Genomic DNA, 14,406 nt, shown 5'->3' on the forward strand with positions numbered 1-14,406 from the left:
AGTGAATTAGCCCATGACATTGTTCAAGGAAGATCTGATATGATACACACAAGATAGGTAATTCAACCTACTGTTGTAATAACATTGCTAAAGGTCATGCTGTAAACCATAAAAACAATTAATGAGTTTCAGTAAGACTTTAACTGTTCAAAGTAAGTATATACAATTAAGTAAAACCGAAGCTCCCGTCATATGACAGGTATACCTACCCTGGCAAACAAGGCTGCCATGACGACGATGAGAGCTGAGTTTCTCAGCATCTGGACCTGCAACAAGGGACATAAGTTACCACAGATGTATATACACCACTCAATCTCACTCAACCTCTTCATCGTGACTTAGTATCACCTTCACGCTAAGTGAGCAAGTTTCAGTTTTATACCGCTTTTAGCAATATCAAGGCAGTGGACAACAGAAATAGGTTTCACACATTGTACCCATGTGGGTAATTGAACCCGGGTCTTCAGCATGATGAGCGAACACTTTAACCACTAGGCTACCCCACCACCTTTCTTCACGCTAAGGATAAACAATCAGTGTTGCAATAATTTGTTGTTTGCTTGTGTGTTGTTTATTACTACACTTAGAAATATTCCAGCTTTCTTAGAGCACTCATAACATCACTACGCCATTTCCTTGTTTCCACACGTTCTCACTTCAGAAAGAAAGACTTACGGAAAATTCCTTCAGGTTGAACTTCTGCATGATAGCCTTCCACATGTCCTTGTCCACAAAGGCCACGCTTCCCAGCACACACATGTACGGCGTCCACAGGTACTTCATCCTCAGTGTGGACATGGCCAGCAGACCAAACAACAACGTCTGGACTGAAGTAGAAACACTGGGGTCAATCTCTGGACTTTAAATGTAGGTTCTTCCAAAATATAGAAAACATGCGTGTTTTAAAGCTAAAGTTGACAGAAATGACACAATTTTCTTGATAATGGACCTGATATGATGATAAGAAAACAAATATGTCAAACTAGAGACTGGTCGGTCATAGCATATATTGCCTGTGTTCATACCTTGGTCCTGATGTTATGTCTCCATTGGGATTGACATACATGTCATTGTATTTCTGGAGATAATATACAGGTGACCTACTTGCTATATAGGCCACTTCTGGTCGTTTGCTGAGAAGGTGTGTGTGTGGTGTCTCTGTGACCATGACCTTGTCACCTGCAGACTGCTTCTTGCCATTTGTTGCTGGTTCGGCAGCCATCTTAACTTCAGATGATTTCCTGCATGGAAAGGTATATGTATGTGTCATGTCCTTTCAAATACACTTTCAGATTTGTCTCTGTCACACTGTGTGGGAAATATCGTCAAGCAGTGAGTGAGTGAATAGTGGTACAAGTTGTTTTGTGAGATGACACTGTCAGTAAATTGTGAGAAGAACAGTTGAGTGACTTTACGACTAACACAGGCACAGGCACAGCCACTCAGACACACACGCATGCATGCCTGTCACAAAGTAAGAGCAATACGATGTTAAACCCGTCTCACCTCAGACAATGACAGACATTACTGAGACTTGCACACCAATACAAACACCATTCATACACATACAACACCACCCTGGCCACTTAATCCTCATTCTAATCACATCTTCTCTGAGACTTTATCTGAGAATCAGTAACAGAAGACAGTTCAACAACATTAATGTAAGATCTATAACCTTGGACACAAAATCTAATCTCAACTCAATACAACATACATCTGTAAAATGACAGACACTGCTCGAGATTTGCACACCAATACCTACACCATTCATACAGTGGCCACTTAATTCTAATGACATCTTCTCTCAGATTTTGTCTGAAAACTGTTCAACAACATTAAGGCAACAAGTCTGCACCAGCAGTAGCCATAATGGAGAAGAGTGCCTACTGGCAGAGGCCATACATTGCTAACTTCAATTTTAAGAAAGGACCACCAACCTGAAGTTCTGAATGATAGCGATGAACAGTGCAATGAACATGGCAGCATGACACAGGACATATGGCGGGAACACGAGCCCAGACGTCAGGCGCTGATAAGTGTCTACTGTGAGGAAGTCGAACGCCCCGAGACACAGGTATAGTCGTGAGTCAAAGTCTCTGCAACAGAGGAGCAGTAGCTGTACAAGCATACATCACAGCAGCAGCATCACACATCTGAGACATCAACACCATCAATATGACAAACAAAGCTTCTCAGTACTGTGAACTGTCATTAACCCAAGGCCCTTTAATTTCATATCATTATTTTAAAAGTGTTCGGAGTTCTGGTGTCCATGAGGTTTGCACATATGGTTGTTGAATTGCCTGTAAATCTTTGACTTTAGGGTAATAATGAGGGCATCCTGACTTTATCATGTAATTTCGAACACTGAGAATAAAGTATGTATGTTAACCAAAATGGTCCAATCTTGCAGACAAGTTACAACACTGATCATTGACACTATTCCACTCTGGCCTTTCCTAGCACAAAAAAACCTAATAGCATTACCATGGTCGTAATTTACCATTCATCATCATCTGAACTGGACCTTATTGGAAGAAACTCAATATACATCTATTCAGCAATGGTCACAACTCTACATATGACATAATCACTTCTGTTAGTCTGCAAGGTTCATGGCCGGGAAGGCTAAAATCGCGACCCTTCTCGGTTCAATCAGCGTAGCCTTCGCGGTACTTGCAATGCACTGTTATGGCTGAATGAACACGGTGCTCCTCACTCGGAGGCTCTGACAAATTACAAAGAAAACAGGATTACCGCGGACGCTCTTTCATTTGGGCACACATACAAATATAAATACAGTTATTTACCCATTTTCATGTCTAACTGCAACTTAAATATACCATTATAGCAATGTTTTGAAAAGAAATTCTTATGAAAATGTATTCCAAGGTAGGTATAAGTATCAGACATGCTCAAAGGTACATCACCAAGATAATTATTTTGAAAATTAACTCTTGCAGTTCCAGAGCCAAATACGACTACTTTAGTCTTTTCGATATTTAATTTTAACTTCCACTTTACACAATATTAATACTATGCTGTAACTCATCCGGACTCAAATGAGACCATGTCATCAGCATGCATCATTACAAAAATCTTAACAAATCCAAATATATCATCAATTTCTACATCATCACAGGCATTAGTTGCTAGATATAATTCAACGCCATTAATAAACAGTGAAAAAAGGAGAGGTGATAAATTTTCTCACTGGCGTACGCCTTTAATACAGTCAAAATAGGTAGAGTCATTTTCACCTGTTGAAATGCTTGGTATTATCATACATATTATAAATAACCTTTTAAACTTACCCAGTAATTCCTTGTTTAACAATTTTTTGCCAAAGTCTCACACGCCAGACATTATCAAAGGCTTTTTGAAAGTCTATAAAAACACTATATAACTTTTTCTTCTTAGATTTAAGCTTAGTATATCAATTAATCCATTAAAAACAAAAATCTTATCCAAAGTAGAGTACCCCTTTCTGAAACCCGAACCGTAAACAAGCGAAGGTTATAACAATGACTTGAAAAGAAATCTATCTACTCATGGATTATGCCTAGTGACTATTATTCTAATGTTTTTATAATTATGTAATTTTTCAAGTAAAATTAATATTTTTATACTTATCCTGACTCATGATCTTTTGCTTATCTCCCTTTTCCTTGTGAATGGTAATGGAACACTTGAATCCCTTGAAGTTCCCGAAGCGGACATAAAAATACACTCACCCACGAGTTACCTCCCTTTTCCCACGTAAACAGTCATGTGACCAGCCTTACTTGTCACTCTCTCCCTTTTCGCGCAAGTGGATGGTTGGGCGAGCACTGGAGTCCCGTATACGGCATTATATCCTTTTTATACCCCCCCAAATCTACTCCCGACATGGATTATGCTTCCCGGCACCGTATCTTTAGCTTTGGCGGTACTCCCCTACTCCCTTGGAAATTAGCTCTCCTGGGAAATCCGAAATATACATTTTAGCCTTCCCAGGACATCTGAAAAATAAGTTTTAGCCTTCCCGGCACGACATCATCTGCAACATTCTGATCCTTAATACTGGCCAATGGCTGTTTCATATATTGGTATAACTATTGCATATTGTGAAAGTCATCAATTGTCACTGAAATACTAGACCAGCCCAACTCACCTCTGGTTCCCATAACCAAACTTTGAACTCAGGAATTTGAATATGTGGTCATCAGCGTCAACTTGCAGCAAGAGCTGAGGAGGAAAAACAAACAAACATATCAAAGGTAAACTACTCTAGTCTATGAGATGTCATTCTAGTTTTGAGTCCTCCATAATGCTACTAAATACATCTCATATGTATATCCCAACACAATCCTCCACTTGTAAATACTTTAGTTATGGCCCTACTTGGACTGTTTCACATTACCTAAGGCAATAACTTGGATATGATGACAGTTATCCCAGTAACATGTCCAGCCCTGTGATGATTAAACTCACATATAACTGTCCTAGCACTAACACTGCTGAGTGTATGGCGCCCACATCCATTCTGACTTTTTTTAATTTATTTTTTTATTTACCATCTTTATTTCCACAGTTTACATAGTACATGTAGAATACATTCACATGAGTATAATTAATACACTTTCACAATCCCCTCATACAATGAATAAACATCTTTAAATATGTTTTGCATACTTTATCTCTGTGTTTCAAATAATAATAACAGAAAACCTTGCAAAGACTGATAAAGTATTCAGCAAGGCATATAGACTCCTCTCAGTGCCATCTAAAGGTAAGGAAGTATCATAAGCAAATTGTGCAAGAACATATTCAATACTTCCTTTTTTTAATGCCTTTTATATTTTTATTATTTCTTATAAGTATAGCCAAAATTTCTGCACATAAGATAAAAATATATGGTGATACCGGATCTCCTTGACGACAACCTCTGGCTATAGGAACAAAAGGTGCTCGCAAATCCATTTACAAGTACACTTGATTTCATAAACTTAAAGAAAGTTCTAATCCACTTCTGAAAACTAGGTCCGAAATTAAAGAATCTTAACACATTTAGTATAAAATTTCTGTCAACTAAATTAAAAGCCTTTTAAAAATCAATTAGAACTAATAGTCCTGGTATTTGATAAGATTCTGTATACTCCATTAGATCGTATATCAGCCTTGTGACCTCACCAATATATCTTCCTGGTACAGAACCTCTTTGATCATCATTTATTATTAAAGGGAGTATCTTTTTCATTCTATTGGCTATAACAGCTGATGCAATTTTATATGATGTGTTAAGGAGAGAAATTGGCCGCCAAGTTTTAAAAAATAGTTTTGGTTTGTTTTCTTTTGGTAGGCATGTAATTAATCCTTGTTTCTGAGTAACTGATAGATTTTCGTTTCGATATGCATAATTTAAAGAATTTATCAAGAATTTATTTAAGTCTATCCAAAAGAATTTTAAAAATTCTGTTGTAAAACCGTCTGGTCCAGGTCTTTTTCTGTTTTTCATTTTGTTCAATGCTTCTAGAGTTTCCTCATATGTTAGTTCGCCCTCTAAAGTTGCGGCACTGTCTTCACCTAGTTTTTGTATATCATATTTATTTAACAAAGAATCAAGATTAACTTGTGTGCAGTTTTCATTTTTATAAAGTTTTTTTTATAAAAGGTTTGTGTTTCCTTTAGTATTTCTTCCTGATCTTTAATGGTTGATCTATCGTTTGTTTGAATTTCTGATATAGACTTGTTCAGGAAATTTCTAAATTCCAAATTTAAAAAGTATCTACTTGGTTTTTCTCCCTGTTCTGCCCATTTTGCTTTAGATCTAATAAAGGATCCCTTTGTTTTATTTGTTTCAAAATCATTAAGTTCAGTTTTTGTATCATTTATTCTTACTAAAATTTCTTTGTTCTGTAAACTACCTCTGTTATCCAGTTCTATCTCTAAATCATGTAATAATGTTTCCAGGTCTCTGATTCTACTCTTATCTTTTGTTTTCTTTGTTGATGTATAGTAAATTGTTAGGTCTCTAATTTCCATAAGAATCATTTCCCACAGAAGTTGATCATTAATTTGGTATTTTGAATTTTGGTCTTCTGTTTCGAAGTTATATTTGTTCAGAGTGTTTTTAATAGTTTCCTTGACTAATCGTACATATTTTGGATCTTGTAATAAAGAGTTATTGAATTTCCAAAAACCTTTTCCTCTTTGTGTTTCAGATAGAGATAATGTCATAGAAATAAGTGAATGGTCCGAATCTATACTTGGACATATGTCGCACTTGATAACATTTTGTAGTAAATTATGAGAGGTAAAAAAATAATCAAGTCGAGCTTGTTTGGTAAATCTTTTCTCGAAGGGGTTTGTTTCCCTCCATGGATCTTTTAAATCTAGTACATGTATCAAATCTGTAAAAAAGATTCTAGCTTTTGGATTGTTGATATTTTTATAATTGAAAGTGTCTTTCGTAGGGTCTTGTACTACATTCCAATCTCCGCATAAAATAATTTGTGCCCCTCCTAAGCGTTCCATGTGTTCTTTAATTGTATCGTAAAATTCTGGTGTGTCTTGGTTTGGGCCATATATGCTTGATATTGTGTAAACTTTTTCATATATTTTTATATTTAATATTATGTAATTTCCTGAATCATCATCGGCAACCACATCTTCAACTTTGAATTCAAAGCTATGATTAAATAGAACAGCTGTTCCTCTAGCATTACTTTTAAACAATGTCATACAGCATTGATTGTAGCCCCATTGCCCCTTAATGATCTGTTCTTGATCTTTAGTAAAATGAACATCTTGTAAACAGTAAGAAGCGGAACAACTTTTTCTTTTAAACACATTATTTAAACCCCTACAGTTTAGAGACATAATCTTAATGTTTTCCTTTTCAATCATTTTCGATGCTGCTGATTATATCTGAATTCATAAATGCTATGTAGTCATAAGAATAGTATACAATGGGATTTGTGAAAATGTATATGTCACTAACATATTTTGTGGATGTTTCCTTATACTGTATATGGAAACAAAAATTCAAACATTTCAACAATATAGATGTACAAAATACTTCCAGCATCGTAAAACCAAGATGAATTTATGTTTTTTTTATACACTCTCCTTTTTTAATAGGAAAATTGACATGTGGTACTTAATTATAGTGCAACTGCAATGGTATCTTCAGCATAGCTCTATTGTCTCAGATATTGTATTATCGATACTGTTATTCGACTAAAACAGTATGTTACCATCCAATGTAAAATCCAAAACACTATGCAACTAGAAGTAGAAGAATACGTTTACCATAGATATAATACAATAAATATTGTAGTGTCAGTATCGCTAAGAAATCAGAATTCTATAGGGATTTTAGCTGAAAGGGAGAGAAATAGTAATACATAGCGAATATAAATCAAATAGTTTTTGACCTTCATCCATATGTTCCCACGTTTCTATGAACATGAAAACATCCCATTAAAAATTCCTCACTGCGCAAAAATATACAAACTCCTTGCAGTGTCTAAAAGTATAAATGTGCACTTTGACTCTGCACTTACAAATTACGTTTTATAAATAAATGAAAATATCCACTACTACATAATATACTGTCAGCATATACTCAAACAGTTAATCTCTACAGAAAGGATAATGTTCCGTTCACGGTTGTAAACTCACAACCGCGTAAGCTACGGAAGTCTGAATAGTTGTAAATTACATCTATAAATAGAAAAGCATGTGGTGTTTGTAGTTTTCACAGCTATATCTCATTTTGTATACAGCATAGTTTCTCAATGATTTGTATCAGTCACAAACAAGTAATAGAGTTACATTCTGTAATGGATATAACCACCATTGCACAACATATAAGCATATACAGTGGAGAACGAAATGGCCCTGGTAATTAATCTCAACGAAAGGAATAACCGACATTCCGTTGTAGGCTTATTACCTTGCATTCTGACTTGATCTCTGATGGATAATGATACAGCCATGTTTTGTTTGTAAACACTGAAGGTAGTGCAGGCGTGCATATTCTTCCGTTAATGACTACAAGGGACCCATATTTTATCTGTATGGGTTTGTTGAAACGGAATTACCACTTGATGGGTGAAACATGCGCATCGCTGATTGCTATTTCCAGCTTAGTTTATGAGATGAATACACATGGAAATCTTAATCCCTGCATATCATATGAAGTCTAGCACACAAAGTGAATACAACTGAAGAGGTAAATCATCAATCAGATAATGACTAACATCCATGTGTTCAGGCCGAGGGAGAACTGTGCAAGACTACCCGCTGTATGTGGCCTACCTTGAGTAGCGTTGTGATGACTCCCGCCAACACCAGCACTAGCACACTGTAGACGACTGTCGTCACGATTCCCTTTATAACGCCGCCAGCTCTCTCCACATCCCCCTATAACAACACAACACAAAGTATACTTTTCATTAACAACACAACACAAAGTATACTTTTCATTAAGAACACAACACAAAGTATACTTTTCATTAACACAACACAAAGTATACTTTTCATTAACACAACACAAAGTATACTTTTCATGACACAACACAAAGTATACTTTTCATTAACACAACACAAAGTATACTTTTCATTAACACAACACAAAGTATACTTTTCACAAAGTATACTTTTCATTAACACAAAGTATACTTTTCAAACACACAAAGTATACTTTTTTCACAAAGTATACTTTTCACAACACAAAGTATACTTTTCATTAACACAACACAAAGTATACTTTTCATGACACAACACAAAGTATACTTTTCATTAACACAACACAAAGTATACTTTTCATTAACACAACACAAAGTATACTTTTCATGACACAACACAAAGTATACTTTTCATTAACAACACAACACACAGTATACTTTTCATTAACAAAACAACACAATGTATTCTTCTCCTAGCCAAGCTGACACTTCTGCCAGGCCTTGTTGAGACTACCCACCTTGATGTACATGACAGCGTAGGAAGCTAGGACTAGACTCATCCCGAGGGACACGAGGATCATTTTGTTGATGAACTGGAAGAGGCATACCAGCAGCATGGTCGCCAGCATCACATGCAGCATGTTGCGTACCTGTCAAACACGTACATAATTACTTCAACCATCCTCACAAATGCTTGGCCATATTCAAGGGTGCTCAACTTCAATAATACTTAGATATTTTGAATATCACGCAAACATTATTGACATGTTGATAAAAAAATAATAGTTGTTTTCACAGATTTGATCTTATGTGTATTTATTACATGACCCTCCCATTAATTCTATGACTTTAGTCTGGCCAGTAAAGCAACACTAGTTTCTTGAAAAAAAACCCCACAACTTCCTGGATGATCACAATCTGCATCAAAAGTGTTTTGTTTCACACTGCAGCAAATTGTATTCAAGATAATGGCCACCTGTAAATAACTGGTGTCAGAAACTGATCTTTCAATATTCTTCACAAGGTGGGGCGGTGGGGTAGCCTAATGGTTAAAGCGTTGGCTCGTCACGCCGAAGACCCCGGGTTCGAATCCCTACATGGGTACAATGTGTGAAGCCCATTTCTGGTGTCCCCCACCGTGATGTTGCTGGAATATTGCTAAAAGCGGCGTAAAACCAAACGCAGTCAGTCAGTCAGTCAGTCAGTCAGTCTTCTTCAAGGTGAACAAGTCACCAACCCTAGCCAACTGATCCATGTTATCACCTCTTACCACCGGATCAGTTGTGGAGACCTATTCTAACCAAGAATCTCTACGGAGTTTTGATATAATTGGTCAGGGCTACCTCCCACCAAGACACAGGGTGAGTGAGTGAACAGTGCCCAGACTCAGTTGTTACCTTGTATGCTGGGATGATTCCAAGGATCCAGACACCGAACAATGTGGACACTTGCAGCAGGAAGACAAACTGGTTGAACTGCCAGCACAGTGCGAAGAGGAATGTGGAAGTCAAGATGACAGACAGTAGCACTTTCTGTAATCACAAGAACAGATGGTAAAGCACAGTATAAATCTCATCTCAAATGATCATCGATGTTTTCTTTCTAGACAGGATATGTATTTGCTCACCAGATAAAGATCTACATGTATTTTTTCTCTCAAAGATGATAACACAAACATTTCAGGACATCCAGCATAAATAATGAACAAGTTAGGTCAGTTAGGTCACCAGACTTACTTCTTTGAGTTTTGAAATGGCTCCAGCCTGGAAGTAGATTGTAATGGCAGTCACCTGGACCCAGAGGAATGGTAGGGAGAAGCTCTCCCTCAGGGGAATGGTGTAACCCACACGAGTTGTGTCAATCCTGGAACATGCCACCATTACAAATCAGACTGACTTGGGTTGAACAGTAGTGTAGAACTTTCCATCACCCCTAGACTCTACACGCTTTCCTAACCTATAAATATTGGTAGGTGTTTACAGACTAAACATCACAAGCTGGGTAATCTAGGTCTCAAAACCACAACCAACGTATCCTGGCTGGGGAAAGAGAGGCAACTCTGCACATTTCTGTGGTTTAGATTGTAGTGAGTGAGTTTAGTTTTATACCGCTTTTAGCAATATTCCAGCAATATCATGGCAGGGGACACAAGAAATGGGCTTCACACATTGTACCCATGTGGAGAATTGAACCAGGTCTTCAGCGTGACGAGTGAACGCTTTAACTACTAGGCTACCCCACCGCCCCTGGTTTAGATTGTAACTGTAAACCATGACTTCTGTAACGCACCTGTTGGCAACATAGAACCCTGATGTGAGGACGCCAGCTAGCCAGGTCCCACTGACAACCCATGCAGATGTGAAGAGGGCTGCCACCAACAGGGCATGGAGTGCAAAGGTACAGATGATGTAGAAGAGAATCGGCAGCATCTGTAGACAGACAAATCATATTATAGAAACTTATCGCTCTGTGCGATAGTCACAGAAAAGTCAACTTTGGAGACAAACGTACTTCAATGCCACCTGTAGATTTACCATGAGAACAACTGTAGACAAAGCTTGTCATCACCTTGACCTCTTGTACTTTATATCAAATACCCAGTTCTTAGCGTATTACCCAGTGCTCACCTTAACCCACAATACTCTACACAATATACCCAAAACTCTAGTACAAGACACCCTCAGTACTCACCTTGACCCCCACTACTCTGTACATGACACCCAGTACTCACCTTGACCCATTCTACTCTGTACAAGACACCCAGTACTCACCTTGACCCATTCTACTCTGTACAAGACACCCAGTACTCACCTTGACCCACTACTCTGTACAAGACACCCAGTACTCACCTTGACCCATTCTACTCTGTACACAACACCCAGTACTCACCTTGACCCCGACTACTCTGTACAAGACACCCTGTACTCACCTTGACCCCGACTACTCTGTACAAGACACCCAGTACTCACCTTGACCCATTCTACTCTGTACACAACACCCAGTACTCACCTTGACCCCGACTACTCTGTACATGACACCCTGTACTCACCTTGACCCATTTTACTCTGTACACAACACCCAGTACTCACCTTGACCCCGACTACTCTGTACAAGACACCCAGTACTCACTTTGACCCCGACTACTCTGTACACGACACCCTGTACTCACCTTGACCCCGACTACTCTGTACACGACACCCAGTACTCACTTTGACCCCGACTACTCTGTACATGACACCCAGTACTCACTTTGACCCCGACTACTCTGTACATGACACCCTGTACTCACTTTGACCCCGACTACTCTGTACACGACACCCAGTACTCACCTTGACCCCGACTACTCTGTACACAACACCCAGTACTCACCTTGACCCCGACTACTCTGTACACAACACCCAGTACTCACTTTGACCCCGACAACTCTGTACATCTGTACATGGCATCCTGTACTCACTTTGACCCCGACTACTCTGTACAAGACACCCTGTACTCACTTTGACCCCAACTACTCTGTACATGACACCCTGTACTCACTTTGACCCCGACTACTCTGTACAAGACACCCAGTACTCACCTTGACCCCGACTACTCTGTACACGACACCCAGTACTCACCTTGACCCCGTCTACTCTGTACACGACACCCGGTACTCACTTTGACCCCGACTACTCTGTACATGACACCCAGTACTCACCATGACCCATTATACTCTGTACATGACATCCTGTACTCACTTTGACCCCGACTACTCTGTACACGACACCCAGTACTCACCATGACCCATTATACACTGTACATGACACCCTGTACTCACTTTGACCCCGACTACTCTGTACACGACACCCAGTACTCACCATGACCCATTATACTCTGTACATGACACCCTGTACTCACTTTGACCCCGACTACTCTGTACACAACACCCAGTACTCACCTTGACCCCGACTACTCTGTACACAACACCCAGTACTCACCTTGACCCCGACTACTCTGTACACGACACCCAGTACTCACCTTGACCCCTGAGTACACGACACCCGGTACTCACTTTGACCCCGACAACTCTGTACATCTGTACATGGCATCCTGTACTCACCTTGACCCCGCAACCCTGTACACGACACCCAGTACTCACCATGACCCATTATACTCTGTACAAGACACCCTGTACTCACCTTGACACCCAGTACTCTGTACATGATAGCCAGGACCACCTCCTGGTAGATGTTCATTCTTTCCAGGATGTTGATAACACTTGGGTGTTCCGTCACCTTGTCATTCATCAGGTCATAGATACCTTCACACAGAAGCAACCATGTACACACATTCCGACTTTAATCAAATTCTGTTGCATACCAAGCAAAGATAATTCATAGCCAACTGCAGGGACGTTGAAAATATTTCATGTTACTCTACTGGGTGATAAAGAAATATGATTTATTGTAATTGAGCAAAGTCAGTAAAACATAAAGTGATCCCTACACTGTATTGCTGTAAGGAGAGAGGGGAACAGATCAAGTCTGGCCAAAATAAACTTGCAATGTCAGTGAGTGTCACTCACTGTCTGGGCACCCACCTTGTGCTATAGATGGAGCCTTGACCATCTGTTTGTAGTAGGAGTAGTACAAGCCAGACTCTGTACGGAATGATATTTCTCTCTCCACCTCCTGCAATAACAAACCAATTGTGTAGATCGCTGCTCATCACTGGATTGTCTGGTCCAGATTCAATTATTTACAGACCACAGCCATATAGCTGAAACATTGTGGACTGCAGCGTTAAACACCAAACAAACAAAACAAAGCAACAACAAAACTACACATTAACATATCATAGCCATACTTGTGTTCTGTCATCCTTAGATGATAGCGTGTTAGATGATTATGTATGTTGTTGTTATGTTGGTATATTATAATTCATATATGCTACTCAAAAAGGTTAAGACAACTTAAGGGCTTGCCAATGCTTTCATATTAGTAACCTGTCATGGCATGGCATGATAGATGAACTATAGTAACCTGGCATGGCATGGCATGATAGATGAACTATAATAACCTGTCATGGCATGGCATGATAGATGAACTATGGTAACCTGTCATGGCATGGCATGATAGATGAACTATAGTAACCTGTATGGCATGAAAGATGAACTATGGCATGATAGATGAACTATAGTAACCTGGCATGGCATGGCATGATAGATGAACTATAGTAACCTGGCATGGCATGGCATGATAGATGAACTATAATAACCTGTCATGGCATGGCATGATAGATGAACTATAGTAACCTGGCATGGCATGGCATGATAGATGAACTATAATAACCTGTCATGGCATGGCATGATAGATGAACTATAGTAACCTGTCATGGCATGGCATGATAGATGAACTATAGTAACCTGGCATGGCATGGCATGATAGATGAACTATAGTAACCTGTCATGGCATGGCATGATAGATGAACTATAGTAACCTGTCATGGCATGGCATGATAGATGAACTATGGTAACCTGTCATGGCATGGCATGATAGAGATGAACTATAGTAACCTGGCATGGCATGGCATGATAGATGAACTATAGTAACCTGTCATGGCATGGCATGATAGATGAACTATGGTAACCTGTCATGGCATGGCATGATAGATGAACTATAGTAACCTGGCATGGCATGGCATGATAGATGAACTATAGTAACCTGGCATGGCATGGCATGATAGATGAACTATAGTAACCTGTCATGGCATGGCATGATAGATGAACTATGGTAACCTGTCATGGCATGGCATGATAGATGAACTATGGTAACCTGTCATGGCATGGCATGATAGATGAACTATGGTAACCTGTCATGGCATGGCATGATAGATGTAACCTGGCATGGCATGGCATGATAGATGAACTATGGTAACCTGGCATGGCATGGCATGATAGATGAACTATAGT

General features: G+C 39.1%; 1 protein-coding gene across 5 annotated transcripts in view; it reads right to left on the reverse strand.

Moving 5' to 3' along the window:
* The window catches only part of LOC124290545 (probable C-mannosyltransferase DPY19L3), a 56,744-nt gene that overhangs the window by 3,666 nt on the left and 38,672 nt on the right, over positions 1-14,406 (reverse strand). For 4 of the 5 annotated variants that reach the window (XM_046727296.1, XM_046727293.1, XM_046727294.1 and 1 more), the window contains exons 3-14: positions 13,036-13,126; positions 12,635-12,756; positions 10,746-10,885; positions 10,193-10,319; positions 9,854-9,988; positions 8,975-9,106; positions 8,308-8,412; positions 4,157-4,230; positions 1,941-2,099; positions 1,105-1,241; positions 676-827; positions 210-266 (exon numbers count right to left, since the gene is read on the reverse strand). In XM_046727296.1, coding sequence (XP_046583252.1) covers positions 210-266; positions 676-827; positions 1,105-1,241; positions 1,941-2,099; positions 4,157-4,230; positions 8,308-8,412; positions 8,975-9,106; positions 9,854-9,988; positions 10,193-10,319; positions 10,746-10,885; positions 12,635-12,756; positions 13,036-13,126 — 1,431 coding nt within the window. Of the gene's footprint in view, positions 1-209; positions 267-675; positions 828-1,104; positions 1,242-1,940; positions 2,100-4,156; positions 4,231-8,307; positions 8,413-8,974; positions 9,107-9,853; positions 9,989-10,192; positions 10,320-10,745; positions 10,886-11,147; positions 11,187-12,634; positions 12,757-13,035; positions 13,127-14,406 lie in introns of those variants that run through there. The other variant, XM_046727297.1, reaches the window with a different exon arrangement.

This window comes from Haliotis rubra, unplaced genomic scaffold, assembly GCF_003918875.1.
Source record: "Haliotis rubra isolate DU_JTF1 unplaced genomic scaffold, ASM391887v1 Scf47, whole genome shotgun sequence".
Lineage (NCBI taxonomy): Eukaryota > Metazoa > Mollusca > Gastropoda > Lepetellida > Haliotidae > Haliotis > Haliotis rubra.